The sequence below is a fragment of the Orbilia oligospora genome (genome assembly GCF_000225545.1).
Source record: "Orbilia oligospora ATCC 24927 unplaced genomic scaffold scaffold00006, whole genome shotgun sequence".
In the NCBI taxonomy this organism is placed as follows: Eukaryota; Fungi; Ascomycota; class Orbiliomycetes; order Orbiliales; family Orbiliaceae; genus Orbilia; species Orbilia oligospora.
Genome location: NW_011645563.1, coordinates 1,976,229 through 2,001,889, shown reverse-complemented (window position 1 = coordinate 2,001,889; position 25,661 = coordinate 1,976,229). Strand labels below are relative to the sequence as shown.

At 45.2% G+C, this 25,661-nt stretch overlaps 6 protein-coding genes across 6 annotated transcripts; 3 read left to right on the top strand and 3 right to left on the bottom strand.

Annotated features, from left to right (window-relative positions):
* Positions 1 to 1,286: 1,286 nt before the first annotated feature.
* Positions 1,287 to 3,416, top strand: AOL_s00006g585 (uncharacterized protein; the record flags this gene model as incomplete). The annotated part of the gene is made up of 1 exon (XM_011119894.1): positions 1,287 to 3,416. One exon carries the CDS (start codon positions 1,287 to 1,289, stop codon positions 3,414 to 3,416), a length of 2,130 nt encoding a protein of 709 aa, XP_011118196.1.
* A 1,921-nt stretch (positions 3,417 to 5,337) lies between these two features.
* AOL_s00006g584 (uncharacterized protein) lies at positions 5,338 to 6,661 on the bottom strand (the record flags this gene model as incomplete). Its single annotated transcript, XM_011119893.1, has 3 exons — positions 5,338 to 6,340; positions 6,423 to 6,504; positions 6,577 to 6,661. 3 exons carry the CDS (start codon positions 6,659 to 6,661, stop codon positions 5,338 to 5,340), a joined length of 1,170 nt encoding a protein of 389 aa, XP_011118195.1.
* Positions 6,662 to 11,985: 5,324 nt separating this feature from the next.
* AOL_s00006g583 (uncharacterized protein) lies at positions 11,986 to 16,950 on the top strand (the record flags this gene model as incomplete). The annotated part of the gene is made up of 3 exons (XM_011119892.1): positions 11,986 to 12,940; positions 13,014 to 14,692; positions 14,752 to 16,950. 3 exons carry the CDS (start codon positions 11,986 to 11,988, stop codon positions 16,948 to 16,950), a joined length of 4,833 nt encoding a protein of 1,610 aa, XP_011118194.1.
* A 2,413-nt stretch (positions 16,951 to 19,363) lies between these two features.
* On the top strand, positions 19,364 to 20,078 carry AOL_s00006g582 (uncharacterized protein; the record flags this gene model as incomplete). The annotated part of the gene is made up of 3 exons (XM_011119891.1): positions 19,364 to 19,474; positions 19,541 to 19,840; positions 19,926 to 20,078. 3 exons carry the CDS (start codon positions 19,364 to 19,366, stop codon positions 20,076 to 20,078), a joined length of 564 nt encoding a protein of 187 aa, XP_011118193.1.
* A 2,141-nt stretch (positions 20,079 to 22,219) lies between these two features.
* On the bottom strand, positions 22,220 to 22,975 carry AOL_s00006g581 (uncharacterized protein; the record flags this gene model as incomplete). The annotated part of the gene is made up of 1 exon (XM_011119890.1): positions 22,220 to 22,975. One exon carries the CDS (start codon positions 22,973 to 22,975, stop codon positions 22,220 to 22,222), a length of 756 nt encoding a protein of 251 aa, XP_011118192.1.
* Positions 22,976 to 23,702: 727 nt separating this feature from the next.
* On the bottom strand, positions 23,703 to 24,923 carry AOL_s00006g580 (uncharacterized protein; the record flags this gene model as incomplete). The annotated part of the gene is made up of 1 exon (XM_011119889.1): positions 23,703 to 24,923. The coding sequence occupies one exon, from the start codon at positions 24,921 to 24,923 to the stop codon at positions 23,703 to 23,705; it is 1,221 nt and encodes a 406-aa protein (XP_011118191.1).
* Between the last annotated feature and the right edge of the window lie 738 nt (positions 24,924 to 25,661).

Below are 25,661 nucleotides of genomic sequence, written 5' to 3'. Positions count from 1 at the left end.
GAAAAGATCCGAGTTTTAATGGGGGTTTTCCTATTAGAAGGCAGCAGTAGAGCAGATAATGCCGTTCTGATCAGATATTAATGCGAATGCGACGAGGCTTCCCCCAGCAACACGCCTCGGTGGACCTATTATTTGCTTCGCTCTATACCAAGGGCGAAGTACGGCCATTAAATTAGAAAAATTATTTGCCAGTTTCGAGAGATTACGTCGCCTTTGTCAGTGTACTACCAGGTATCATATCAACGAGCAAGCCAAAGAGTTGGCGAGGGCCGACATCTGCTGAAACAGCAGGTATATTATATAGCTGCATGCCAGAAGCATCGCACTCGCGGACCGGCTCGATTAACCAAAATTTTGCGAAACCCTGCCTAGCCGATGCATGATTAAGGCGAGGCGGTAGTGTCTTGGATACACTCTATACGGGCATATTCCGTGCATCAGTTTGCTTTCTCAAAACGGCAGGCGGAATTGCTTACGCCCGCGGTCGAGTATCTCTCTAAGCAAATATGATATTGCTATTCGTCGCTGTCGCCCATCGATAGGTTTAATAAATTTTATTTTTCAAACTTATTCAACACTAATCTTTGTTTGAAAGGTTTAATACAAAACCTTGACTAGCAATTAGACTAAGTCTTCGTGTTATATTTAATAGCTATACGCCCTGGTCGTGCAAAGCACACATACAGTGTCGTTTTTTCGATAAACTTGTCGGTGTGTCCCACCCTGGAGTTTTTTTGGGCGGCGCTGGACACGAGACAACAACATATAATTATATATTATATAGCTTATATGTTGCCGGCTGATCACTTCGATGTTTCAAGGAGCTTTCTACCTAGTCTCATATTGCAGACGCGGTCCACACTTTTTGTGGAGTCTACCCAACGTCTTGCATGCTTATACAGACATAATCTCCTATATCCTAGGTAGGAAACCCAGCTAGGTATGGGGAAGGGCCCGTAATTCTTTTAATTGGATGGAGGAGTCAAGTTGCGCAGTTTTGGCTTTCTGAAATGACAAAAGGCAAAGAAGATAAGAGGCATACTGGATTATTAGCTAAAAGGCTTCGCTTGCTTTAAATTAAAATATTGCAAAGTATATAAATTGAACAGACTTCTGCTGCTGAGACCCTAAGCGCACGTAGACTGCAGTACTGTTGACCAACTTGAAGCCGCTTTCGATCGTTTGGACTTTGGTTTAATACTATACGTTCTATTTAACATATTTGCCATCTCGTTGCGAAGATATTACGTTGCTCCTTACCCACTGTGCTCCCTATATCGTCGAACATGCACATTTACACGGGCAAAGTCACCAACGGGGACGCGGAAGCCTCAGGAGAAGTGGATGCTATTCTCTTACTAGCGGATGCATTCAGACCAAACAATAATGGATTTATCTTCTACTACCCAGGGCAATTCGCAGCTCCAGGGGGTGGGCAGAGCGCTTTCCACGCGGGAAATTATGCCGTGTTGGAAATAAACCCGAACGATAAAACGCTCGTCAAGAAAGCTACATACAAAGCAGACGGCGCTGACCTGACGTTGACAAAATCGAACGAATCTGATGACGAGATCTTTGTGACGCTGAATGCCGGGGACACCAAAGATCTTACCATTTCTCTAAAACTTCTTCAAGTCATCGATCGGCCTGCAAACGCAGAGCACACCTCGACTTATACCGGGTTAATCTCCGGAAAGAATGGAGATAATCACATAATCTATTTGTCTATCCCAGAGAAAGGGGCGGCAGAGAAATACCTATCTCTCTTCAAGTTTCACCTCGGACGCGAGACCATCGTGGAACGACTATTACTGGAATTGTCGGATGATAGGAATATGAGAAAGGACGAGAACAGCTCTATTGAGATATGCGCACGCAACGGTCAATATCATCTTCGTGCGCAATTGCAAGACGGAAAACCGGATGCATTATCTCTGCGGCTCCAAAAGGGAGGTGTCACTCAACATCTATCAGATGCGGTGACTTTGATACGACACAATGTATTCGATGCACCTTTGATCATTCCAACCATCCTCACCCTTGAAAACGATGCCTGTCAAGCAGCCATGTATTATGTGGCGAATAAACCTATGCACGACTCTGAAGCAGCTATCAATATGACGACGGATATCGTTGCATTAGCTAAAGAAGGAGCCGAAGCCGTGCCAGGTGTGGGAGCCCTTACCTCACCCTACGATTTGTGGAAAGCCTCTATAAAATTCTGGTTCGACGGGATCAAGATAGCCCAAAAATACCTCGGGGATTTGCCGACGACCGGGTTTATCTCGCCAGGAGCAAGCAAGACGTTTTGGGATATCGACCAGAACTTTACAACTGGCGCCACGCTTAGGATTACTATCCCCACATTCAAGCCTACTGGCGATGACGACTATAAATACCCTTACATTCTTTATACCTGGTACCAGAAAGACTTCATCAACTACGAGACTTACATTGGCAACGTAAAAATCAACGACTTTTTCGAGGCACAAGGTGACTGGGGCGGCCACAATCTCAGACTTCGCTCGGAACCGAAGGCACTTTCCCAACGTCAGATCGCCGATGGCTGGACTACAGGGATTTTTAAATTTCCCCTTGTCCAGCAAAAGTATGCACAAAACTATCATGCATTTAGAGTACCAAACCTTCGATTACACCCTGATTACGCCGAGGATGTGGATACAAACTCAAAGGATTCCTGGATTAACGATGCATTCTTGGACACGGTTAACGGGAAGCTGTTTCGAAAACCTTTCGATCCTAATAACAGCTTGAATATAGAATCGGGTACCTGTATTGGTTTTTTAAGTCGAAAAGATTCCGCCTTTGTAAGAGGAAATGCGATGGATTGGTCACCAACATCTACAGTGATGCCAACCTCAAGCCCCGGTGTGATCGTTTCCTTTATCGAGAATTTTGAACCAGTACCCGAGGATCGGAAAACGGAGACAGCCACAGATTATAATAAACGGCGTGCAATGACATTCTCCCGTAAATTGATTATTCTCGCAAACGCTGGCCTAGAGGCGGAGGATCCAAGCGATACAAGCTTGACCGTTGAATTCGATACCCCATTAGAAAATCCATTGGGTGACACAAAGGGCGATGATCCCAAGGAATATTTCAAAGATCTCAAAGCCGCTCTCATAGCCGGTTTGAAGGAGTCAAAAGATGACATATACAACTACCAGAAAAGTTTTTGGGCATATGACTTTCAGGTAGCCGATTTTGAGAAACAGTCCGGAAAAATGCGTGGTTGGCTATTTAAGGCTCGCCTAAAGGAGGCTGAGAGGTACCGAGGGCCAATTAATATCGTGCGCAAAGAGGATGGTTCTTTTGTCGTCTTCATGGTTGAACATGCGTCCCCTATCGAGTTTTCCGACTTCCGGGATAAACAAGATATCACGGACCCTTAATTTACTCTTAGCGGAGCTACCAACTGAGAGATGACTTGAATGTGCATAATGAATTCAAGCAGTAAAAGCCCCGGCGCTGTGCCGATTTTCCAGGTCACCTTGTCAAGACAATAGATTTCTGAGATGAGCCCGAACAATAGATTTAAAAACTCTCCCCCAACATCCGTTCTCAAAGACAGGCAAAAGTATTTGGATGAAACGGTTAGCGAGGTTACCATAGTTACGTATATATCGAAATACCAAGCTAATGATTTTTTCTCTATAATTCGATTGGGAATGCTTATCCATTACCCTTAAATCTGCCGGTAATACTAGTCATTGGGTACTTCTGTATACAAATATATCATAGCCTATCAATTTTCTGCTGATCAGCACGCGGACTGACAGTGGGTCTGTACAAGTCATTTAGAGGTCCGGCCGAGCAAGCCGGACATGTTGGGGGAACTCTAACCCACATGTTTAGTTTAGAAGGTTGGGACATTAATGAAAATAATAGCATTATGCATGTGTTATATCGTAGCCGCACCACAGCGTATCTATGATATCCACGCAAGAATAATAAAGAAAAAGACAGGGAGTACGGCCATATATTGATGCATATTGATTTCCTCCCATGTAGGTTAAAGTTTTGAAGGTTTGAAGATCTTCTGCTAGGCCTTGGGTTCCGATTGCGATCTTAATGCAGATACCCGGCCGCATGTTTGGCGAGCATGTGCGTGTGAGTAAATTAATACTTCCTACTATAGAATTCGCCGACCGTTTATTATCACCAATTGAAGAACAAGCAGTTATCAAAATATTCCGTTAAATTTTGACAGGAGTTGGTGGGGTCGTTTATTTTGCCAATTGATTTATTATTAATTAAATAGTTAGATTTTATGAACTTGAAAGTATGCGTATCTGGAGTAAATGAGAAATCGTGCGTGCTCTTGGTCTATAGGCCACTGGGTCGAATTTTAGACCTGTAGCGCGTCGGAGTTGTGTAAAAATAAACAGGGAAATATGCCTCCACATAGTGAAGTTCCTTCGGTAATAATCGCTACCGGTAACGAGTTTTCCATTAAGCATTCCTCTAGGTTTAGCCGTTAATTATATAAATATATTTCTGCACATCGAATCCGGCCTCTTTTGTGGCAATTGTCTCTCCCATGAAGTATTTGCCTGCAATCCAAACCCTGTCCATCAATAATTTAGCCAGACACCACCCATTACCCATCCATGACCTCAGAATAAAAGGTGAGAGAAATGAGGAAGTAAGTTCCACTAGAATCATAGTTTTATTAAGGGGATGATTCAAACAGCCGACCTTGGATTGGATTCAGAATGTCGTGGGAACAATTCAATTTCATTAAAATGACTTCTTAATATTACACAAGATCTCAGACAATAGTTTATATGTAAAACCCTAAGATCTATATAAAGGTCTTGGGGGGAAAAAAAGCCGTTATAGATTTGATTCATATATATACGAAAGCGTTGTATTTCCGTGATTTGGTATACTAGCAAAATACTATTTTTGAAAACAGAAAAGCGGCTGTGTTCATCTCTCACCCAAAGAAGGCAGGGAAAGTCTTTTTGTTCCATGTAGATGTATATTCAACAGCATTGTAATACACTATAGAATCTAGATGCAGTTTATCTGATCTAGCTCCGAACACACGCACGATATGAGTTGTGTCATAGGCAAAGTCAGGTTTGGAAGAATCAATTGTTACAGTAAATTTAATAATTATAATTAGGTAAAATTATTGTCTTTGTGTGTATAATGGGTCCAACCTTAATGTGCACGTGTATAGCACTAGTTAGAACGGCTGCCCTACTTCGACGATGAGTATCTCTTATGTTCGGCGCACAATTGAAATAGGCTTGTGAAACAACTTAGACCTAATATGAACAGCGGCTACAGACTTGGACCGGGAAGCTAGACTGCTTTTAGCTGGAAGCTTTCCTTCTTTATATAAGGGCCACCCGTGGTATATGTAAAGTCAGCCCCATATATCCGCATGAGGTAATCCGCCGGATTCGAGCCAGCAAATCCAAAATCGACGACGGGAGAGGTAGTTCCCTCGCCCTGACAAGTGAAGATGTTGTCATCAGGGTTGATTTTGCAAAGAACCGGGAAGTGATCTGCTGGGAGGGAAACGGGGTTTCCATCGCTTAAAACTTTGAAAAACCGTTGGTTATTCGCATTTGTCGACTTCTTGACGGTAAGGAGCCCGCTATTCTTGCAAGTAATCCTCCTACCATCGGGATCCGCAGGCTGTGAAGCCGACCCACCGATGGGGGAAGGAGGAGCCGGAAAGCTAGGTTTACGGTCAGGGTGAATGATGAAATCAACAGCCTGGGCCAAGGGCGTAGGCTTGATGAAGACTGTATCAGGGGCGGTCGAAGTGCCAACATAAGACCCAGCGAAAGAGGCTCCAGTAAACTGTAGCTTGAAGGAGGTTGCTATGACCCAGCTCAGCGGCGTAAATGTCGTGATAGCAGTTGTGACAGTGTAGGTGGTTATATGCGTCGACGTAGTTTCTCTTTGGGTTGCTACTGTGAAGCCCTTGCACGAGCAAGCGTGGGAGAATCTCGATGCTGGTGACCTAGCAGTTCCCTTTGAAGTAAAATGGACGCATGCGGCGGCGGCATACGTTGGCAGACTGGTGGGAGTGATAGTTATCTCGGTGGCCAGGGGTGGTGATGTTGGGACCAAGCCGTCTGGGATTGGGTTCGGTGGGGCGGGGTCATCCCGCTTTACTTTGCCAAAGGCACGGCGCCTTCGCTTCTGTGTGGGGGCAGGAGCCCCATAGGGATAAGAAATCGACGAAGTCTCAGTGGGGAGCTCCGGCGCCGGGTCCCCTAGTTTAATAGTAGCTGTACGGGTCTCGGCGGTAGTGGTTGTCGTCGACGTTGTCTTTTCCCATGATGTTTGAGAGCTTCATGAAGGTTTCCCGGTTAGTAATCGGGATTCAATCGTTAAATATGCTTAAATAGCCCCCAAAAAGGCTAAAGACTTACACAACAGGAGTAACAGTTGCAGAAAGGAACGAGCTGCAGTCCGATGCGGTAGGTCGATTTGTGAATGCAGACGCGATCACCGCTAAATTTGTAAGAGATATGGTTAGCATCGTATCGACAGGCTAAAGAGAACCATTGTATTAGGCGGACATACCTCGAACACAGTTGTTTTCAGGACAGTCATCAGCCTGAGCGCCGGCGGCGGCCAAAAGGCCAACGAGCGAGATTGCGTACTTCATAATGTCAAGAAGAGGTTGGTTTTTCGATTGGTTTAAGCTTAGATTCCGTGTTATAGTCAAGATGCGTGAAGCGCAATGATGAATATCTTATCCTACGGCCGGGTTGGGCCATTATTTATAAAATTTGGAATACGGTGACCTAGTGTCTGCCTAGGCTTATCACTATACAGTGTTAGCGCGAGCTCGATCAGGGAGAATAGGGAGAAAAAAGATATCATGGAATCCGTTCCTGCTAAAATTCTAAGTTACACTGAGCCTGCATTTCATTTTTTTTGTTTTGCTGCTCTTGATATGCACGGGTGGGCCTTGGGAGGATTAAGTTTTGTGGTTTAGGCTAGCGGCTCTTATGTGGCTTAAGCCACGCATGGCCGGAATAGGCTGCGACTGCGATGCGGCACATCAGTTGCGCGGGACTTGAGGCATATAAGTGTGGAGTATGATGGAGAGACCGAACACTGGTTTGTGTATATTATGATATCGACATATATGGCCTGGATGTCCGAATACTTACTGAGGGCTTACCTAGTTCCTTTTTTTATTAACATCTCGTTTTCCAATCCCAAACCTTGGCCTTGACAGGCTGTGCAGGTACCTTGTCCAGGAACAAGTTTCGTGTTAAGAATAATAGGATTGGTAGTACTTTGGTAGTTGACTGATTGGTTATCTAACTAAGTTCTAAGCTACGTACAGGAGCTATTATTAATCAATCCATCCTTTGTGATCTGTTAGAGAAGGCAGCCTCGAGACCAGGCGCTTGAGAAGGTAAAATACCACAAAGTGTTGTGCGGTGTGCGGCACAGAGCTAAAGACCAGCTGGCCAGTACGACCCTTTCGCGAACGCAAACCCCTGGGCTAGCCCCATATAGGCCATCTAGTCCGGGCTCTCGTCAATATTAACCGTCATTTTTTTGTATATTAAATCTTTTGTCTAAACTATAAAAAGCAGTTTAGAGCTTGAAGATTCTAATTATCAATAGCTATTCTTTGGTGTGTTGTCAGAGTATTGCACGAATAGGGGCATCTTCACTCCAAAAAACTGGGCTGCTGTGTGCAACAGAAGAACCCCGTTAGATTCGACCTAATATTCCGAATTCCACGCCACGCGGTTCTCGTAACGTTCAGCAGTGGAGCTGAAGGTGGTAACTATTTACAGGTCAAATGGCGGGCTAGGCCCCTGCTTAGTCTTTTGCCATCATGTTGATCGCTCTATATCCGCTAAGAGCAAATTGCCCCTACACACACGGGTATATTTCGCCATAAGCTGCAAGCCCATTTTTGCTGTCACAAATTCTCGCGAGTTTAGTCACAAACGTTTTAGCCCACTCGTTTGCTATTATGTACTTGTAGTTATCAGCTTCGTGGAACGCCGTATGGCGGACTATGCCCAGTCGGCAATAGTTATGAATTGTCATGCCGCCTTGGTTTCTAAGAGATTTCGCCCTTCTTAAAGGCGCCCGCCCGCGCAACGCCTGGGAAGGCAAATTGCGCGTCTTAAAAGCTACAATCTCCGCTTGCTGTTCTCAAGTCGCTATAGTATATCAGTTTACGTAATTAATAGGAGGGTTAGCACTTCGGCATGGCGGCGCCCTAACATTGAAGGTGGAAGGCATGTTCCGTTCTCAAGAATAGATACATTTGCATGGCCTCGAGGCTAGTACATGCCACGTTCGCCATGTTCTCGTAACAGTCAAATGAAGTCAAGTCGCTATTAATTAATCCTGGTGTTACTATCGTAATTCTATGTAACCCCTCTAGGAAATCTAGTATGGAAACCTGTATTAAAGCAAAAGCGTTTAGATTGTTTCGAAAATATACAATATTACGTAATTAAGTTTGAAGAATGAAAGTACTCTTCCCTTTTAAAAAGACAAGGCTGCTAGCGCTGTGAATGTTTTCAGGGATTTGGTTATAATATGGGTAGCTAAGGTCCTTCCCATAATATTCCAAATCTGAACCCGAAGCGTCCTAGCTGGATAATCCATTGACCACAAATGTGATAGGGTGGAAATCAGCCGCATCTTCCACTATTACAGTACTCTATCTCAGGGGAACTATTTCCTTAATGCGACGGATGCTAGTTAATGCCCATAGAGAGGCATAATACTACATAGCTGTGCGACGTGGTACGAACCCACTGGCGTGATTGTTCTTAACGGGCTTGTTTCCTCTTCAGATCCTAATATTAATACCCGTCTGATTATGATTTCAAGGTGTCTAGCCTAGTATATTTTGATAATTAGCTTCTAATATCCAGAAATATAGTCTGACGCGAGAACAGTGGCAGGATTGCTACGCTTCGCGTTTGCCTACCCATTTCTTCTATAGCTTCGCTAACACTAGTTAGAGCCTAGTAGACATGAAATTTCCTAGAACGAATATGCACTACCCATTTTGGCTAGCACTAAACCAGGCAACATGTGCTCGCCGTCAAGATGACACTTTGACAGCGAACTCCGAGACCATTCGGGCTCCGCAAATTTTACTATTCTAGCTAGGAAGACGTACAACAGGCTGCGACTCCATATACATCGCTTATTTTATCTCCATAAATCCTCTTTGCATGTGGATCAGAACCTTGATTGCAGCTTCTTGTTATTTCTTTTTCCTTTTCCCGGTTTTTTTTTATATAAATATCCGCCTGGATGCGAGGGAGGCGTATCGCAAATAAGCTGAAGGATTTTGTTATGAGGTTAGAGCCCCACCCCTGGCGCTAAATTAGTGAGTCTAGAGCCCCACTAGGCCGCTGAATTGATTCTGGAAGGATATGCGGCAAACGGCACACTAGCGGCAACAATCGTGCATATGGAATGGGTAACGAAATATGCATCCCGTTCGAGGTCTAGAGATAATCTCGTTCCCAGGTCTAGAGACATCTAATTTGATTTACTCAAAATTGAGTTTGGGGAACCCGTAGGGGGGTGGCAAAATTAGATCTTTCAGAAAACCAGTAATACAATTGTTACATTGCGAGCCCAGATTTGGCACGCAAATTAAGAAGGTTTGGCTACGTCGGTCTTTATGTCGAACGTGGGAATTCCAGAACTATACAAAATATGAAGCGCGTCAGCCTTGTGAAAATTTTTAGGTCGTTTTCAATGGCTGAGTGGTGTTATCCACTCAGACTGTCTGATCCGTCGGGACGCATCACCAAACCAAATCTGGTGGAATTAGGATGTATATGATTTCGCGAGGTCCAGGATGCATCCTAATTTGGCCTCAGTCGCCGCCCCGAAGCCCCGCTTTAACCAAGTTTATTTTTATTGGTTGATTAGGACTCTTCTTCCATGGCCAGGGATATCCCAACACAAAAGCTTAAAGGTCCGTTATGAAGCTGGGAATATCCCAGGTTTAGCACGAGATTGCAGGCTAACCAGTGCTGAGACTAGCTGACTAGATCTGTTACACAAACCATTAAGCTACAACACAACAACGCATACTGCCAGCCTCAAAGTGTGGGATTTTCGTAGTCTAGGTGACCCTTCTTGTGTTGGTATCCAGCTGAGGAAACAGGTCCTACTTGGCGCAACAAACACTATTTGTCAGCCTCGCCACGACACTCGACACGATCATGCACGATACCCCTACCTCTACCCTCACCTTTACCTTTATCGCCGCAACCCCGATACGCCTATGGCATTCCTAAGGCGTATAAATAATGAACTTAAAGCTCTACCTTAATGTAAATATGTCACCGTTTACGCTTGCCTTTGAGGATTCTCTCCATGTTGTGACATGACCGAAATGCCTTATTTGCGCCGACCGAATCAATCAATCATCCGTGAATGGAACTTTCAGAGCTGGGGCTTAGTCGTGCACGATGAACCAAGCTAGTCTAGTTGTTTAGACGGGTGCTGAACACACCAAAACGAATTGAAGCGGGCATAAAAAAGATATTTTAATAACTCACATTTACGCCTTTACTACTGATCTGCTATTGTTCAGGACGACTAGTACCGATTTTACTTGAAAAGTCATTATATTCGGTGCTTGTGTGCGTTGTCGGTGATCATGGTTGTATAACGTGAAGTGCAGCGCATATATATAATGGCGAGACTTGGATCAAATACCGTTTAAAAGGATTTTTTGTACTGTATAGATAAAAAGACGAACTATACACTGCAAATATTGCAAATAACAGCGACTAAAATAAAACATAACTATTCCGATCGATGCGGGCGGGGTATGTACGTGAGATGGCTATTGAGCCACCGTGTATGCGAGGCTATTTGTGGCAAATTTCATATAGATGCCAAAACTGAGAGCGGAGAGCGGAGAGTATTTGAATGTTCGATTTTTAAACATGAGGGTACCAGGTATCCAGGTAGTAGCGTTTAGGGCGGCCGCACTGCCGGAACCTTGTGGTGTCATGTCTCGGATTTCTAACGCTGCCGCGCTTATTCAAGAGACCATTGACTAACTCAACTTAACTATTGAACAATATATGTATAGTGGGCCATAGAGAACATACTACATGTTAGGGCTCTAGATTTTGCGAAGTCTGGTTTGAGACAAGTTCTAGATAGGTTCGATTAATAACTGGCCTATATATATCTTGTAGTGGATAGTCTCGGCCTATTATGATATAGGTTAGTTTCGTATTGCAGACGCGGTCCACACTTTGGGTATAGGTAATGTAAAAGGATTCATAAGCCCCTCCTACAGGTATTTATAAGTATTTACTCCCACGTGGAGGGTGTTTCGCTCGAATGTAGGTTTGAACGAGGTTTGAACTCTTTAGGCTGTATCACTCGAACTATATTCGGTAATCACCTTAGTTGAGAGCTTCAATCGTTCTTGCTGTTAATAAAATAAAATAAAATCGGAACTAGGTTTGACCTGGATAAATGTTTCCTGCGGGCTGGGTTCTCTCGAAAATATCAGTAGAGCGTAAAAACTACTATTTAGATATTTTATTAAGTGCAAAGAAATACAACCATGAGCCCAACTAGTTCCTTGATGGGATGTGCCCAGCCTCAGCCGTGCCTCTCGAGCCTAGTACTAGTACTAGTACTAGAGAACGCCGCCTATTCCAACGGTTAACAAGAGAAAAAAAGAAGACGACAATAGGAAGCCTTATAATCTTATTTCCGAGTTGTCCTGGTCGGCGTTAGGATGTGCCGCAGTTTTGCATGTAAGTGCAGGGATGGTTTTCCCAGCAAGATCGTGTATGCGATAATCATTCAGCCTCGTAGTTAGGAACGAGCGAGCGGGGTCGCCTAAATAATATGATGACGAACATCCTGTTATCCCGCCTGTCGCTCCAACAGAATTCTCAAACGCATGATTACTTCTCTCTCCTCCTCCTATTTTATTCATAAAAAGCGATGGGTCGCCGGCTTGATAAAGACGACTACACCATCGCGTGGATATGCGCACTAGACGTCGAAGTCACCGCAGCGGTCGCAATCCTTGACAAACAACACAACCCACAACCTCAAGATGAAGCAGATAAAAACGCGTATATACTGGGTGAGGTTGGGGATTACAACATAGTAATCGCATGCCTACAAGCCGGGAGTTATGGCACCACGTCAGCAGCGGTAGCTGTGACTGGATTATGCCGGAGTTTTCCATCGGTAACTGCTTGCTTGATGGTCGGAATCGGAGGCGGGGCACCGTTTCTGCCACAACGAGATATTAGACTCGGAGATATAGTTGTCAGCGAACCCGTCGCGGGTGTAGGACTTGGAGGAGTCGGTGGGGTTTTGCAATATGACTTTGGGAAAACGGTTGAGGATGGCAGGTTCGTTCATACGGGAGTGCTAAACAAACCACCGGAGCTGTTCCTTACGACTTTGACGAAACTGAAGGCTGAATATCCGGAGAAGATATTCAGCAAGAATATCATTGATAAAATTTTGAAAAGAGAGTCGACAGCTCCAAAGTTCGCTCGTCCTCCTGATGATAGCGATCGGCTTTTTCAATCGGAGTATGCTCACCCTGACAAGGATGTCTCCTGCGATAAGTGCAACGTTAGCGACGTGGTCCAAAGACCCCTTCGTGCGAGGTATCAATCGGAACCATACCTTCACTATGGGTTGATTGCGTCTGGAAACCAGGTTATGAAAGATAGTATCACCAGAGATAAACTAACTAAGGATACCGGAGTCCTATGCTTTGAAATGGAAGCTGCCGGACTGATGGATAAGCTCCCCTCCCTCGTCATTAGAGGCATTTGCGACTACTCGGATAGTCACAAGAATAAGATATGGCAGCCATACGCAGCCCTCGCGGCCGCTGCTTTTGCAAGGGAATTGTTAACTCGACTCCCGCATAGGGGTATGAACAAACTGATCAAAGTCGAATTACTTTGGTCGATGTCCTTTCGCTAACGGCGTTCTGCGGGAAATAGAAAAAAAGGAGAGAATACGAGCTGTAAAATGCGAAATTAAGTTACAAAGAGCTGAAGAGGCTGCATACGGGAGTGCCGCGGATCAGTACGAACCGGAGTGCTTGCAAGGAACTAGAACCGACCTATTGGAACAAATCACGCAATGGGTAGAGGACCCGAGTGGAAAATGCATATTCTGGATGAGTGGGATGGCTGGTACTGGAAAATCTACGATTTCAAGGACAGTGGCGAGGTCGCTTCAAGCTCGTCATCAATTAGGGGCTAGCTTTTTCTTCAGGAGAGGCGAAGCTGATCGCAGTACTGGGAGACTCTTTTTCACTACAATTGCCTATCAGTTAGCGAACCATTTGACCAAGCTGGGGTCATCAATCGTGAAAGCAGTTGAGGACGATCCCGGAATCTCGGGTAAGAACTTCGCGGAACAATTCGACAAACTCATCTTTAGACCTCTCGCCGGGTTGGAGCCCGTTTCGGATAATTCGAGGGAAACTATCGTCCTGCTAATCGATGCTCTGGATGAATGCCAACGAAAAGTGGACATACCGATTATTATTCGCCTTCTCGCCCTTTTACCGGAAATACAAGGGATTAAGGTTAGAGTGTTCCTGACAAGTAGGCCGGAACTACCTATACGTCCCGCATTCAAGAAGTTACCGGGAGGCACATATGATGACTTGATTCTTCACGAAGTTCCGAAGATCAAAGAGGACATCTCAACTTTTTTGCGTTATGAACTCGCAAATATAGCCGCCGACAGCGACCGGGATTTGGAACTCGGCTGGCCAGGGGAAGAAAGACTCCAAAAACTGGTGGAGATGGCTGCCCCGTTATTCATCTACGCCGCGACCTTGTGCCGTTTTATTGGGGATGAAAACTGGGATCCCGAACAACGAATCAAAGTGCTTGTCAGATACTTTGAGTCCCAAAATTCGCGCCGTGTGAGCTCGAGAAAGGGGACTAATAGCGATAAAAAGGCCTGGCAGAGGTCGCAACTTGATGCAACCTACCTCCCGATCCTCGAGCAACTAAACGTTGGAGATTCGGCCGAAAGAGAGAAGGTGGCAGCAGAGTTCAAAGATATTGTTGGCACCATTATTAACCTAGCAAGCCCATTATCAGTTCCGTCCCTGGCGCGTCTCATATTTGTTGAAGAGTCCACAATTGATTCCAGGCTTAGGCATCTACACTCTGTACTCGATATACCAAAAGACCGCTATGGTGCAGTGCGGACTTTTCATCTATCCTTTCGGGACTTTCTTGTGAACCCCGAACTCGAGGGCAGGAACGAGTTCTGGGTAGATGTCAAGGAGGCGCACAGAAAGATCGCTAGCAAGTGCATAGATCTAATGTCCGGCTGCGGGAAGCATCGTTCGCCCGGTTCGTGGGGCGGGCTAAACAAATGGGGTCTAAGGGAAAACATCTGCCGTATCAAGTCACCTGCCACACCGAAGCCCGACATAGATAAAAATGTTATTGAACAAAGCCTACCTCCAGAGCTCCAATACGCATGTCGTTATTGGGTATACCATCTTAAAGAAAGTGGGGACTCCATTGATGACAATAGCCAAACGTATACCTTTCTGCGAAAGCATCTTCTTCATTGGCTTGAGGCAACGAGTCTTTTAGATAATATGGTCAATGTTATAGATACAATTGACACCCTAACTTTAATCATAGGTGTAAGTCCCCTGTGTTTCTCCCTGTACTTTTGGGAATCTAATAATAGGTCTTGTTTTAGGGAAACGATGGGAACAATTTATCCGAGTTGCTTTATGATGTCAAAAGATTTACGCTCCAGAGCTACTTTATCATCGAAAAAGCGCCCTTACAGGTTTATTGTTCGGCGATATTATTCACCCCGGAAAGCAGCGCCGTGAGAAGGCTTTTTGGCTCGCAAAAGCTGATTCGGCGGGTGTGGGAAATTTCTTGGGTGAATTCTGAATGGAGCGCTTTGCTTCAAAGGTTGGGGGGTCATACTAGCTGGGTGTGCGATGTTATGTTTTCGCCCGATGGCCAAACCCTGGTGTCGGCATCTCGTGATGGGTCTATTAAGCTCTGGGACCCTGCTACTGGAAGGCTGCTGCAAAAACTAGAAGGACATGTTTCCGTTCGAGCTGTGGCATTCTCGCTTGATGGTAAAACAATTGCATCGGGGCTTGACGATAAGACTGTTAGGCTGTGGAGTGCAGGTACTGGTAGACCGATAGGAATTCTGGAGGGGCATGAAGATTCAGTTCGCCGCCTGGCCTTTTCGCCTAGCGGCACAGTTCTTGCGTCGGTATCTGATGACAAGTCTATCATACTATGGGATACCGAAAGCGGCGAGATGTTGCAGAGACTGGAGGGACATACAAAAGCAGTTAACGGCGTAGCATTTTCGCCTGATGGATCGTTGATGGCGTCGGCATCGGATGATAAGACTATTAAGCTGTGGGACGCACGCGACAATATGCTGCTGCGCACACTATCGGGGCATGAGGGAGAGATATACTCTGTAGTATTCTCACCCGATAGCCAGATTTTAGCATCTGCATCTGAAGACAAAGCAATTGGATTATGGGACACAGCTACCGGTAACCAGCTAAAATGGTTGAAAGGACATTTAGACGAGGTTAATACGGTGGCATTTTCTCCTGATGGTAGATTTTTAGTATCTGGATCTCAGGATGGGATGATCATTTTATGGAACACGGATAGCAGAGAGCTATTTCAGATACTAAGGGGGCATTCAGACTATGTTTGGGCTATAACGTTCTCCCCCAACGGAAGGATGTTGGCATCGGCATCTGCTGATCGCACCATCGGGTTGTGGGATGCTAGTATTTGCGCTGGCAGACAGTTGGATGGACAAGCACAGGCAGGGAATTCGGGTCCAGTCACAGCTCTAGCATTGTGTTCAAGCGGTAAAACTCTTGCATCTGCGATCGAAAAGGGGGAAGTCGCGGAGGTCGGGCTATGGGATGTGGGTACCAAGACGCAGCTGCGAACGCTAAATTGTGATTGGCGGGTGACAAAAGTGGAATTTTCGGCCGACGGTAAGACTTTAGCATTAGCGGGTGGAGCTGAGGGAGAGGAATCCGAAATGAGTCTCTGGGATATCAGTCCCAAGCGTGAGAGTCCACATTGGATGCTGGATATGGACAGTTTCAATATATGGAAGACAACCACGCCATGGCGATTGGAGGGACACACTGAAGTAATCAATACACTGACCTTTTCTCCGGACGGCAAGGTTTTGGCATCGGCGTCTGATGACAAAACTGTCGGGCTATGGGACGCCAGCACCCTAAAGAAAGGACTATGGGATTTGCGAAGCCCAAATACTAGAAAACCGCTCTGCCTACTAGAGGGACACACTCGATGGGTCTATTCCGTATCTTTCTCGCCTGACAATAAGATCCTGGCGTCGTGTTCTCATGATCAGACCATCAGGCTTTGGGATATCGATACAGATCCTGGAAAAATTCAATCGCAATGTACCAGCTTACGGCAAGTGCTAAAAGGGCACACTCGTTTGGTCTGCGCCGTGGTGTTCTCATCGGACGGCAAGATCCTTGCTTCAGCTTCTGAGGATGAAACTGTTAGGCTGTGGGACGTGGTTACTGGGGCATTACTGCAGACCATTGCCAGGGACAGCGTAAATCTGTCTCTAGCAAATGATGGTATACGTAGTTGCTATGTCAATGTGGGAAAACACTCGTTTGCTTTTGGGTCTGGTGCCCCGCTTCTCGTTGACCACGGGGACTACCGAAACATACCTTTGTACGACGGGGAATGGTTAACTCTGGGAAAGGAGAGGCTTGTCTGGCTTCCACACACTCATAGATCAAATCGGTATGTCTCCACCGGTAGCCTACTTGCTCTTGGTTTGAGTTTGAATTCTGGTGCTGTCTGGTGCATTGACGTTCAACTCCTTTTTGATTTGCTTCCTTTGTAACAATCGAGAACCGGTCCTCGCCCTCTTTAGCACGGTTGCATTGAACACCATATAATCATTATTTAATATAGCCGTACCGATTAGGCGCATTTAAGAATGTGGGAAAACCAAATACGTGTATGTTAATCATACGAAATTCAATACCCCGTTTGTGATTGTGCAAAACCAAACCAGGAGTGTCTTGATGAGATTCATAAGTCCATAAACGAAGAGATCACGCTTGAGAAATCCGAAGGAATTGATCCTTCAGTTTCATATCGCGAGCTATACCGGTATACCCTTGCATTTATTGCATCTTCACGCTACGATGCCACTGCACTCCTCTGTCGTACTGCGTGTGTAATATAATGTGGAATTCTAAACTTGGTCATATTGTCATTCTTCCGGTTATACTCGCAGAGACTTATCATCGACGTTTGCTGATCGATTTCAGGTTTTCGTATTTAGAATCTAGGTTAGGTCCACATATTCTTAGCAAGTTGAGTTCGCAAACCATGTGCCACAATTAAGACAGTTATTCTCAGCACCCGGCCCGGCCGTCCGTAAATATCGGCGCCATACATGCATGTATGGTCAATTAAGTCTGCAAGGCCAAGTACTTAAGTATAGTTTGGGGGAATCGCAAGCCTATAGGCCCCTAGATCAACGCTAGAAGACAAAGACTTTGAGAAAGGGTCTCAAGAATGAAAAATGGTGCAGAGAGATCCCTGAAACGACCCACACAGGTGCGCTGACATACAGACGTGGAGTTCTCTAACTGGAAGTACTCTCACAAGGAAATGCCCTGGACTAGTAGAATCTAACGGAGCTAGTTTCCCGCGTAGAACCCGTTGATAAGAATGTATTTCCAGCGTGTATTCTCCTAGCCCGGAGGGTACCGAGTTGAATTTTGATTCTCTCGGAATCTTATACAGGGTGTTCCGGTATGATACTTACAGCTTCAGCAGCTCAAATATGTGGTATGTACCGATCGATGGCAAAAAATCTCAATTTTGGGCCAGCTCGCAAAATTAAAACCAATTGATACGTTAAGATAATTTAATAACTTCAAAAATTTTCGGGGGCCATAGCTAGCCACGTGGGTTCCCGGACATTTCGGCCCATCTTGCTCGGAGGCTGTGCAGGAGGCGGTGCCCGTAATCGATTGCTTCCGTCCGATATCCAGCATAACACGATTGTAAGGCCGATCATATGAGCGTATATATAAGCTTTGCTCGCTAAACTACAATCCTCGCTTAATTAACCTTGCAGAAAAGAAAACACTTGAATGAATGCTGAAGTACTGTTGAACCTCAGCCACCACTTTATTACGCGTCCGAAGATGAAAATTACAAGGCTATTGACTAGGGAAGGTGAGAAGAAATCTCCTTCTAGGGAGGTGCGTGCCTATGATTGGTATAGCGGTTGCTTCAGCATGCATATGGCCTTGGAAAGCATGGAAAAATTAGCTTCTCAGGTTTTTGAGATCCAGTATATCACTAATCACGGTTTGGCGGGTAAACCCCTGTTCTCGGCTACGGTCGACCACGTTTGAAGAAATGCACGGACAGAACTTGCAGCTTGTTTTCCCCATGAGGCAATACAAATCACACCGATCGAATTTCAACAATCAAAATTTAAGCCGCGAAGGATTTTTCGAAAGGTCCCGTGGTGAAGAAGTGGCCTTTGATATCACGCTCCCAATTAGTATTTAATGTTTGGTATATATTCGATGTGCATTTATTACGCGAGTACGGTGACCCTGTAACTGCAGATATATGTCAGTCTTGCAATTGCGCAAATATACCAATTCAATTGATAGCTCGAAGTCTTCAAGATAGACCCTAGACTGTTGTAGCATAATCTCAGATACCTGATATAATTCCTTTCACTCTTTGAATCAGCCGGGTAGTGAAACCCAGTTTTAGCTACCGCGGTATGCGGGATATAAGCTTACCACGGAATCCACGTTACATTAAACACTTGTGAGGTCATACAGCTCTACGGATCCTTCGCAAAGTCAATCAAGGAATTCAATATTGCGCGGAATGATAACAGGGTTTTTTATGATCCTAGCAATTATTTGATCGCATCGACGAGCTTCACAAACTCATGCCCACAGAAAACTTTGACGGGAGCGCTGGCATAGGATCGGTGAATCGTGAATTTCCGCCGTAGTGCTAAGCTCAATCCACACCGCACATGTGAAATGTCAAGCTTGCAGCCAATGGGGCCTTCAGAGAAATATAACGGGTTACAAAAGTATATAAGGATAACTCTTCACCGCAGAGGATCTTTTCAAAATCATCCATCATTCGGAACATCAAGAACAACGGATACAGAACTCCCACCGATTTCTCTTAATTGACATTTCTCATTATAATCCTCCAAAATATTTCTTCATCAGAACAATAATCGTTCAAAATCAGGCATAATGCAATTCCTCTCAAAGATCATCTTGATTGGCCTCGGCCTCACTGGCATTTCCAATGCCCTTCCAGCCCCCACTGAGACTGGCTCATCGCCCGCTCTCAGAACTGGCTACGTACGGCCCATGTGCACTATCCCGTTACCACCGGCGGTATCCCGCTAACCCCTATTTATATTATAGTTGGCACCTCCGCCAGGTCTCGATACCTCTAAGCACAAAACTCCACCAAAGGGATTTGTCCCACCAAAGGTTGTCGTGGATGTCTCCCCAGCGGATAAGGCTAGCCTCCAAAAGCGTCAATCCGACCCATACGTCCACGTCGTTCTCTGCGATAATTGGTACTTCGGAGGTCAATGTGATGACTATACCATCAGCCCAAACGGACAACCTTGGATTTTGAGCTGGTTCGGAAACATGAACGATCGCACCAGCAGCTTTAAGGTCTACACCAATGGTAATCCGGGCAAAGTTTGCCAATTGGTAGGTTTTAAGTACTCCCTAGCAGTTATTGTGGGAAATGTATTTGAGTTAATTAAGCTAATCGATTTGGGTCCGTTGATGATAGTATCTTGATTATTATTATGATTCTTACGGTAATTTGAAGTGTTCTGGATCCTTTTTCGAGGTTGGCGCTACGACTTATAACTGGGGATATAATGATGCGTTGCAAGGAGGTTTGAATGATGCTATCAGCTGTGGTCTCTGCTGGAGCTATTAATTTACTCCAGTGCGAGACATGGAGGGATTTGAGTTGAAGACGACGTTCCAATGAGAATTTACAATACACCAGATTGACCTATCCGCGCGAAATGAGATTCCTGTTACCTAAATACCACGCTCTTTATATATAGATATCTAAAATCAAATCAAGTATGTCGGGGCTAAGAATATCTACAATTTCGTTGTAGGTAAAAACCTTAGCTACCGCACCTGATTACACAATACCCAAGTACGTAGATTTAAGCAGAACTCCTTCTTTCTCGTTGGGAGTCGTGGTCTCGATTTAGAGAGGTTCCACTGAACACAATAATCCCCACGAAAAGATGCAGAATGGTTTTCTATTCTGCACCAGTTTCTTGTGTCTCCTGCCAATCTTGTTTCAACTCGTCGAACCCAGCAAGCTCAGCCTTTTGCTCTGTAGGGCTTCCACTCCGACAAAACCCCAAGTCAAGGGCTGTTACACGTGAACGGTCCTTTGAAATCGCAAAATTTTCAAGTCTTATATCGTCATGAATTGCGCCAGATTTATGAAAAGTGATGATGGCTTTGCTTGCTTTAACCTAAAAACTCTCGTCAACGTTTTCTTCCGACACTGTCTCCCCACAGTCCTTTAGAACAAGGAACTTGAGGAATTTCCATGAGACCCTGCAGCGTAGAGTCGTGGGATGTGTTCACCTTGAAGGAATTTGAGGCGTGTATACTCAATGTCAGAACTTCAGGATTGGCCCTTTGGCTTTGAAAACGGGCTTGAGGGTTTGGGGGGGGGGGGCTTAGGGATAAGGTGGGTTTGAATATGTACTTCGTGTTGTCTCATACAGACGACACCAGCTTCAATGTTCAGGGGGCTCTGGCTGCTAGAAAAGGCTTACGCTTGAATTTCGGCATTGGCGAGGTCTATTTTGGAATTTATGGTGATATCATAAACTTTGAAGAAGGCTGTTGTATTGTAGTATATCACCGCCAGTATTCGGTTTCGAAAATGAGTTTCGCTTAAAAAGCGGGGCCAGCTATGTTATAGAATTGAATCTGTAACATGTTGAATTCCATAACGAAGCAAAACTTTGGGTTAGTCAGCAGGCTATTTAGTAGATAGGCTAACTAACTAGTTGGTAGGTTAGTTTGTAGGCACTTTGACGATTAGTTAGACTCGTAGACAAACTAGTAAAGTATCAAGAACCAAGCTAGTAACTACTAGTACGAGTAGATACTAACTAGTAGCAGTTAGTACGTACTTTAACGAATAAACAAACCAATCAACAAACAACAAACTTTAAACAGGCTGGTGACTACCTAACTACTTAAGTACTTCCTAAACAAGCTGATAAATAAGCCAGTTAATTGAACGTGCTCAAAACAGGAGCCTACCTACTACTTCATCGATTGGAACCTAACCTAGGTACCAGCCTGGCTACTGAGGCGATCGGCTAATTAGAAAGCGGTGGCAAAAGAGCCTTAGGTTGATCGCTAATCGGCTACGGGCGAGCGCACGGAGATATAACTTATAAACGCAGTAAACCTACTTAAGGATGTCCAACAGCGAGATCTATTGGACTATGCATTACTGTGCTGTGTTAACTCACTAAAATCCAAGTCGGGGCTGGGAATCTACCCTTAATCTTTATAATTTACAAACCGATGTTTTCTCTTATTATATTTCGTCGAACTGTACTGCATATAATTAGCCGAAAAGTAATTCTCGTTATTTTGCCGGGGTCTCCAATTCGTACTCTACAGCTAGACGTGGGCAATATTCATCATGATTCGTAGAGAAATGCCTTTTAGCGGTAGAAAGAGACCCTCCCCCTGCCGATTGGTTGAATGGCCATTATAAGTACAATCATGGGCTCATAACCCGGCCGTTATTGGTAAAGTGAAATCACGGATCGCTAGCTAAAGTTCCACGCAGAACCCATCTAAATAGTTCCTAGTTTTGCTATATACAGGAGGGAGACCACGCGCCATCGAATTAAAGGCAGAACTCCTGCTTGGTTTAACTCTTGTAAACCTGCAAAGACAAGATTATAAAATCAGAATTATCAGTCTCCCCGGATATAATTGTTATGGATAGTGAGGATGTCCGGATATAATTATTGTTATTAGGGACGTTAGTTTCATAGATAACCGAGCATGTTACAGAAATTATAGGGTGGAAAGAGCTACCCCAAAAAAGAAAACGAAGAGAATGTTGAGGGGAGTAACTTTTAAACCATTGGCGGTGTTTATTACTCTATCCGTACTAGCTGGAGGGGCTGACGTCTGGATGGAATTGGGAGTGCTGATCGGAAATAATGTAGTCTGGGGGTCCGAAGTCTGTACCGTCTTCGGGCTTTTAGACGAAGGAGGATAATTTCTTGAACAAAAGCCGAGAAGAGCCCCGAAAGGTGAAGCTTTGGTGGGATCGGAGTCAAAGATGTAGTCGTAGCAAGCTTTGGTAATTTCATCGGTGTTGCCGCCGAAGCACAAGAGATGAGCGACTGAGTCCCAGTTGCTTAAGACTAAGGAGCCTTGGAGGCTAGTATGGATATCATTGCACTCTATAGAATCGAGAACGTCGCCATCTGGGTAACGTGCATCGGGCTGAATAGCAGATGTAGCGTTTTTGGGAATGCTGCCAACGTTGGACAGAGCGCAGTGCGCTCGGAATGCTTCGAGCACGTGGATATCTGTCTGAGGGAGGACTTTGGCAGCGTCTTTGATACACCCGGTAGAATCCTCGCTAAAATTGGCGCTGCAAAGGCATCCAGAAAACCGACCCGGGATGAGAAACATTGTGTACCGTTCGTTTGGAGTACAACTTTGGATGAGCTCAGTGGCGCGAGTGCAGGATTCGGGAATCGTATTTGCGGAAACCACCGCAGCGAGGATAGTTGTAAAAAGGAGCTTCCATATCTGCATGTTGGTGAAAATATCTTAATAGACTGAAAGAGTGTGCGGAACAGCCAATCTAAAAAAATAAAGCATCTCAGGTAAAATGAGAATCAAAGCCAAGGTCGGCTCCCCATGTCGTACCTTTATACTATTCCCATGAACAATGGGATTGTCGACACTCTTCTACATAGAATTCTTACAGGGCGCTCCATGGTACACGCGTTTGTAGTTCTCCGAAGCAATAGCCCTCCTTCCGAAACGGTAAGGTGTAGTTCGAGCAAGTGAAACAACAATTTCCTGATACAACCAACTACTCGAAATGTATATGGATGTTTCAGAGTTTTTACTATAATGGGTTAAGGTTGTTTCGATATATGCCGATCATAATTCTCATAAAATCCTAGGGATGGGTATCTCGTGGTTGCCGATGGCCATATGGTATTGTTCAACAATCCCATCGTGCTGTAAATCACGCCCAATGCGTCATGACCACTCAACACAATCTAGGTACCGAACCTCCACATTTATGATTTTCCGAGCAAGAATACCCAGAACTTATTTTGGATACTTATTGGCACTTATCGCATAGCAGCATCTTTGGGCTAGTCACGTTTGTTTCCCAAACAGTGCTCTGGACCGGGGCTATCTTTAGGTTAAGATAGTTTTACAGGTTTCCAATCTCCTAGTGAGTGCCGTGAGGATTGGGAAGACGTTGGAATTCAATATTCAAGAGCCAAAGTCCGTTGATTCATTTTCACGAAACCGCTGCCCGAGTAGGCTTAGGCCAGTGATCTAAGAAAGCCTTTGTACAAGCCGCCGCGGTTGCTGCTGCGTAATTCTGCCATTTCTTACTTTTGTGGCTATCAGCGTAATCGCAAACCCCCTTGATAACCAAGCATGGTAAGTTGTCCCATACGCCCGCTCCCTCCATCTCAAACGCAATTACGTCTTCCTTTGCCGCAATTTCATCCCTTTCAGAGCCGGATTTCATTACCGTATCCCCCGATGCAATTAGTCTGAAATGGATTGCAGGTATGTGCGCACCGGATTGGCTAGTATTGTCTAGCCGGGCCCGAGAGACCCGTTTGCCTCTATCGCATCCAAGGTCATTACAGCTTAGATGCACCGCTGCCTCGCATACCGGATCGTTTATCTGGTTATGATTGCCGCATATCTGGCAATCTGACTGAGTCTGATGTTTATGTCGATAATGCGGTTCGAACAGCTTGTCCTCAAGTACCCCGGGATAAGAGGCTAGCTCACCGAATTCATCTTCTAAAGCTGAAAGGTAATGAGCGGTTCTTTCCTGGAGCCTTTTCCTATTTCTTTGAGCTCGTAACTTAGACAAGAGTGATCTTATTTCGGCATTGTTGCGACCTAGGGTGTCTAGCATAGATTGTTTCCTCACGGATTTATCAGGGTACTCCCTCTTGAGGTCATGCTGAACGATTCCAAGACTAATTACCACATCCCCAAGCACAATTTCCTCACGGTCTTTTGTGAAAGGTACGCCACCGCATACACCAACGACAAACCCCAGTTTGATTCCTTCGAAGCTAGATCGACAATGAGCTGCTGCGCTTGCTGCTGCAGCGTTTCCCATTCCCGGCATATGGGCCAAAACAACATTGTGATGTCCAATAACTCCTGTAGAGTATGCGTTTGGGTCCGTTGAAGCTTTACCGTAGACATCCCTGTCGGCATCCCACCGCACATCGAACAAGCTCTCGACGGCGTTGGCCTCCAAAGGTAAAGCACATATTATAGCGATTTCGAAGCCGCGCCTATCGGCTGGCTGTACGGGAGCGTTTTCCAATGCCTTGGATATGGAGGCTATCCTAGGCACAGGGCATTCCTCCTTTTGGTCTACCTCAAACCTAACTTTTGCTTTTTTGGCTGATGTTCTGCCGCTGGGATTGGCAGGTACAAAGTCGTCTGTGCGCCGGCAGTTATGAACTTTCGACCCACCTGACATTCCCAGCTGGTCATACTTGGAAGATATTGGGTATTAATGCTCCTCCTCGTCGTTCCGTGGTCGTTTTTTTTGCGTTGCTTGTTGCGTTTGGGGGTGAATGCCGTTGATAATGGGAGAAATAACCTCCCTGGCAGCGGCTATTGCGTCGAACTTTTGCTCTCGATTGGCTCTGAGACGAATATGCCGCCGGTATATTTTTCGGAATACTAAACAATCCCGAACCGCTTTTAAGTAGGGTCCATTTCCGATGTTCTTATATATTTCCCGGTCAGTAGCATCCACTGATGCATGATGGTGTCTCATCATGCCGGAACCCACATTTGATCTCCAGCAACAGCTTTGCTAGTAGCTGGAAGCTCGCATCTTCGAGGGCTATATCTGGCTCCAGAGGCTCGATCGGACTTGTGCAGACTTCATTGGCATGGCGAGGAGAGGGATATTTGCATAGCGCGTAAGGTGTATTCCGCATGCATTCTCCGGACGGGTCAGCTAGAAGATATATTGTCTCCGGATCTCAACACTTGATGAAGCGGCCAAATGCCAAAGATAATGTTAAACTTGACACGAGTGTCGCTGCGAGGACCAATTTCTCAGTTTCAGTAAATCGGGTTCCATCGTAACAAAAAATCCACGGGTTAAAGGCCGCTTTCTCCAGAAGCTTTCTCAGTGTCTGCGACGGCTGTTTACCTGGGTACCTTTCCTCATCGTCACTGCAACGTACGCTAATATTATCGCTAG